The 5035-nt window shown below is 56.3% G+C and overlaps 1 protein-coding gene across 1 annotated transcript; it reads right to left on the bottom strand.

Annotated features, from left to right (window-relative positions):
* Positions 1-367: 367 nt before the first annotated feature.
* On the bottom strand, positions 368-2261 carry FOXB1 (forkhead box B1). The gene has a single exon (XM_010969431.3). The coding sequence runs from the start codon at positions 1929-1931 to the stop codon at positions 954-956; it is 978 nt and encodes a 325-aa protein (XP_010967733.2). The 5' UTR covers positions 1932-2261; the 3' UTR covers positions 368-953.
* Between the last annotated feature and the right edge of the window lie 2774 nt (positions 2262-5035).

Below are 5035 nucleotides of genomic sequence, written 5' to 3'. Positions count from 1 at the left end.
TCCCCCCTTCCCTCCCCTAAACCTGGCCAGAAATGCAGAGTAAACATTCACATTACAACAGGTACTTGTGAAGTGGGCTTTGCCCGCTCGCCCGCCAAGCAATACAGATTCAAGTTCACTGTTTACGTTTTACCGGGCGCTTTGTAAACATACAAGGTTACTTTTAGTTTTGTTTTGCTTGTATGGAGAACAAACGTCCCCTTCCCAGCTTGGTAGTCTCTCCCCTCAACTCCCAGCGCCTTGGAGCCTCTGGCAGGAAACAAAACCCAATACAAAAAAAAAAAAAAAAAAAAACCAAAAAAAGAAAAAAGAAAGAAGAAGAAAAAAAAAAAAAAAAAAAAAAACCCTCCGCAGAAGCCGGGGAGGCAGGGCCGGTACTCCGGGAAGCTGTGGTCCGCCCAGCCCCTGGCGGATGGGCGGAGGCGAGTAGGGTGGGAAGATTAGCGGTCCCTTTTCGCGGCAGATTTCCAAGACATAAACAGAGATCTGGCCCTCCGCTGTGCGGCTGCAGCCCTCAGGGAAGATCTGTTCGAGGAAGCCTCTGAGGTGGTTTCTCTGGGCTTGAAACTTAACTGGCCGTGGCCGGAGCCCCGCAGATCCGGGCCGAGCAAAGACGCGCTCCTCTCCGAGACGCCGGGAGGCAGGACTTCCCATGCTTCTTCAGTGGGAGGGGGTTTCGGGGGCCCCGGGAATGGGACGACTGGGCTCAGGTGCCCCCTGCGTTCCCCTCTTGGGGACGAGGACAGCTCCCACGCGCCTTCAGGCCCATCTAAAAGTTTGTGTTTTGTCTCCTGGGCCTGAAACAAAGTTCTCATGGGGGAGAGAGGGTAGGCCTAAGGTGAAATGGACAAGTTAAGGTGGCGGTCCTGGGTCGGGGAGGGCAGGACTGGGAGCCAGGGAAGGCGAGTGAGCTGGCGGGGAGGGGAACAAGAAGGGGCGCCGGCCTCTGCGGGTCAGTGCACCGCAACTGAGTGCAAGGCGGAGGCCGGGCTGGTGAGCGTTTCGCTGGGAGTGGCGGGGCTGCTTTGGCTGGTGGCTGTTTGAGAGGATGTGGGGCTGAGCGAGGGTGGCGAGTTCGAGAGCAAGGTGGGGATGGGCGCCGGCAGCGCGGGCAGCGCGGGCACTGCGGCCGGCGTGGGCTTGATGGGCACGGGGATGGCGGGCAGCGTCTGACCCGCTGCGTGGCACAGAGGCTTCAGTGGCACGCCGTAGGCGCTGTAATCGCCACTAGCCATGGAGATGGGGGTGGCCGAATCGATCATGCCTGCGGAACCGTACACGTGTGGCCAACCAGTGCCCAGCGAGCTGCCCATGGTAGTCAACTGGTTGGGGAGTGGATAGGCAGCAGGCACCGGCTGCATGGCGGAGAAGGCCAGCCCCCCAGGCATTTTGTATTCGCGCGCTATGATATTCTCGATGGCGAAGGGATGCTTGAAGCCCGAGGGCTGCGCCACGCCGCCCAGGTTGTAGGCGGCGGTGGGCATCTGGGGCAGGTGCGTCCCGGAGGCTGCCAGGGCGCTGAGGCGCAGCTTGGCTTGCTGCTGCAGGTACTGCGCAGCGTCGGCGGGCTTGCTGGGCGCCAGGTGGTCCGACTTGAGCACCTTGAAGCGCTTGCGGCGCCTCAGGAAGCTGCCGTTCTCGAACATGTCCCCGCAGCTGGGATGCAGCGCCCAGAAGCTGCCCTTGCCGGGCTGGTCTGGCCGCCGCGGAATCTTGATAAAGCAGTCGTTGAAGGAGAGGTTGTGGCGCAGGCTGTTCTGCCAGCGCTGCGTGTTCTCCCGGTAGTAGGGGAAGCGGTCCATGATGAACTTGTAGATCTCGCTCAACGGCAGCATCTTCTCGGGCGAGCTCTGGATGGCCATGGCGGTCAGCGAGATGTACGAATAGGGCGGCTTCTGGTCACTGTACGTGTTACGGCCGGGCCGAGGCATCTTCTTCTTTGCCCTCTTCTAGCTCTGGGTCCGCACGGGCCTGCTCGGATCTGGGAAAGGGGGAAGATAATAGAGGAGGAAGTGGATGCACATACAGATAGCGCTAGGTCAGCCAGGCCCAGTATAGACTTCGGGAGTGGCGAGTACGGGCTGCGGCGCTGGATCAGCCAGCGCCCGAGCTCTGTAGCCAGCAACTTTCAGGGTCGAGTGGGGCGCGGCCAGGGGGCGCGAGAGGGGAAGCTAGCGAATGGCGCGAGGGTAGCCTGGAAGTAAGCCTGGACCTGGAGCGGGGACGAGGGGCAGGGATGCAACCGAGAGCGGCTCACCTTAAAGTTGCCCCAAGTTGCGCGTCCGCATCCGGTATAGCGCTGCTCCTCGCCGCGTCCCTCCCGGCGCGCCGTGTCCCAGCTCGACTGGGCTCTGCACGTCTCTGAGCTCAGCGGCTCGGTCCCGCAGCGCCCCGCGCCGCCCACTTCGCGGCGCTTCTGGCGGTGCGCTCCGCGGGCGGCCGAGCCCGGCTGCGGAGTCCCAGCGCGGACGGTGGCAGCGGCAGCGGCGGCCTCGGGGCTCCGGAGGGCGCTGCTGTGGGCTCCGCAGCTCTGCTGAGCTAGGTGGCTGCCTCCATGTCCTCTCTCGAACCATCTGATAGTTTTAAGCGGTGACAGGAACAGAAAAGACCCCTGTAGCGGCGCTTCATTAATGTGCCACTTCTTAGCTATCATATGACAATCGCCTTGGGAGGAGGAGGAGGAGGGGGAGCGGGGGCTGCAGAGGGAGGGGACTGCGCGAGAGGGGCGAGCCGGGCCAGCTCCGGTTTCTTTCACACCTATTTACATGGACACCTTGGCCAATAGGAATCACTTCCAGCTCAAGACTGGGCGAGGGGGAAGAGCCTCGGCCGCCGGCGGGGAGCGGAACGCGCTGGCCTGGGTGCGCGGTGTGAAGGTATGAGGAGGCGGCGGCCGCGGAGCAGGGATTCAGGCAACCACTGACGTTCACAGACCGAGCTGCCGCGCAGATGATGTGGAAATTGCTTGGCTGGGGTATTTTGTTTCCTCTGCAATGTATCGGGTTTGTATTGTTAGCTAACTTCAGGCACGGCTTTCCTCAGAAGCAGACCCTTTTCCTGCGCTTGGCATTACCCGGGGCTGATTGCATGGGTTATTGTAATGAAAATACACCCTTCCCCCAGTCCTCCAAGAGGCAGGTCAAAGTTTGATCTGACCTTCCTAGGCGGCTGCCTTAGCTCTGCACAGTGGGTGTGTAGCTTTAAGTGATGGGGTTTTGAAATACCAAAAAACAATCGGACAACCCCGTGTAAGAGCCCATTTTGAATCTAAGTGTATTGGCCAAATTTAAAAAATTTAAATAGCGTTTCTGGGCAAATAGGCAAGATGTTCACTTAAAAAAGTCCTCCAGGAATTTGGCTAGCTACAGGAAGAAGGCTCTGGGACTGTTGGGGTAGACGTTGTGTGGACCTGGGGAGGGCCTGATTTTGTTTGACACACAAACAGGGTCTCTCGCTTTCCCCAGGTGGTTTGAAACTGGAGGGGTTAGGCGTTGCCTGGAAGTTTGCATTTTACAGCCGGAACTTTCCTCCCTGCCTTTTTTCTTTTTTTCCTTTTTTTTGCATAGAGAGAAGTTATTTGGGGTTAAGAGGGCCCAGCAAAAGCTGCCTGTGGCCCCACTAAAACAGCAATACTTTCTAGATTTGCAAAAAACCAACGGGTTTTCCTTTTTTGGAGAGAAAAGTGGGCAGGAATGTGCCTGGGGTCACCTTGTCTGGTGTGGGCAGCTGATTCCCCTTCGGTTTGGATTTGTCTCCGGAGGTTCAATGAATTATTATTGTTGTTGTTGTTATTATTATCGTTGTCGTCATCATCAAATTGCAATGAAATAGTGAGTCAACCCTGCCTGCAAGCAGGCAGTCTGTAAGGGTAGACGCTGGGCGTTTCCACTGGTTTCTGCACATTCTCCGACCTTTATGGTTTCTCAGAGAAATTCCTTCTACATCATTGTTAAAAACTGAGTACCTGCAGCCCACACTGAATCATCTTCAGTCCGGAAATGTGAGAACTTCTTTTTTTCCAGGAGGAGGACATGGTGGCAGATTTCTGGGTGTGAATTTTGACACTTTTAGTGGTATTAGAGCATTATTAGTGGAGCTGTGTGTGGTTAGGTTAGCATTAAAAGATCTTTCAACTCGCACGCACGCACACGCACGCACGCACACACACACACACCCCACACACACACCCTCCATTAACCACAGTTTCCGAGGTGGTCAATAACTCACCAAAACGTAACTTAAACACGATGAATTTAGGAGATTAAACAATTTCATTAATATTGAAATGGCCCTCGTGTCTGGGCTGCCTCGCTTGAGATGCACGCGCACGTTTTTCAATATTAACAGAAGTGCTTGAAGAAAAGAATAATGTCACTGTCTTAATTCGGGGAAAAAATAACCAGGAGGAGGAGGAGGTGAGGGCGAAGAGGTGGGGGAGGGACGCTGACCTGTCTTCTCGGGGCACGACTGGAGAAGGGCAGATAACTCCTACGCGGATAAACCAGTTGGACCCGGGAGGAACCTCATCCGAGCTTTAGCTGGAGGCAGTGGTACTAGCCAGGGCTGCGCGCGCTTCAGCTCCTAACAAGGTGCGGCGTCTGGGAGGTGGGGATTACTTGGCACGCCTGGGTTAGGCTCCAGGGTCCTGAGATGGGAGGAGCTGGGGAGCTCAGTAGCTTGAGGAACCCCTGAAGACTAGTAGGGAGGGCTTGTGTTTCCCAGACAGAAAGGCGTTGGTCCATAGCTTTCCTGCTCCAGAAGGCAGCTAGCCTCAGAGGTACAAAACAGAGGGTGCTCCCCTGGGCGAGGCAGGAGTCTTCCTGGGAAGGAGAGGTAATAGCATCGAACCCCTCAAGGATTTTTAGGATCCCCTTAGCAAATATGTACATAAATATAGAAACATAGATTAAGTCTTAAGAGGGGTTGGATTCGGGATATGGACCAGTAGGAGTGAAAAATCTCTGTTCCTCCTGTGATAGCCAGGAAGATTCTTTTCTGTCTGGTGTGTGCGCGTACCCGCGCTTGCGCGCTTCCG

This window comes from Camelus bactrianus, chromosome 6 (assembly GCF_048773025.1).
Source record: "Camelus bactrianus isolate YW-2024 breed Bactrian camel chromosome 6, ASM4877302v1, whole genome shotgun sequence".
Lineage (NCBI taxonomy): Eukaryota > Metazoa > Chordata > Mammalia > Artiodactyla > Camelidae > Camelus > Camelus bactrianus.
This window is presented reverse-complemented; position numbering and strand designations above follow the sequence as displayed.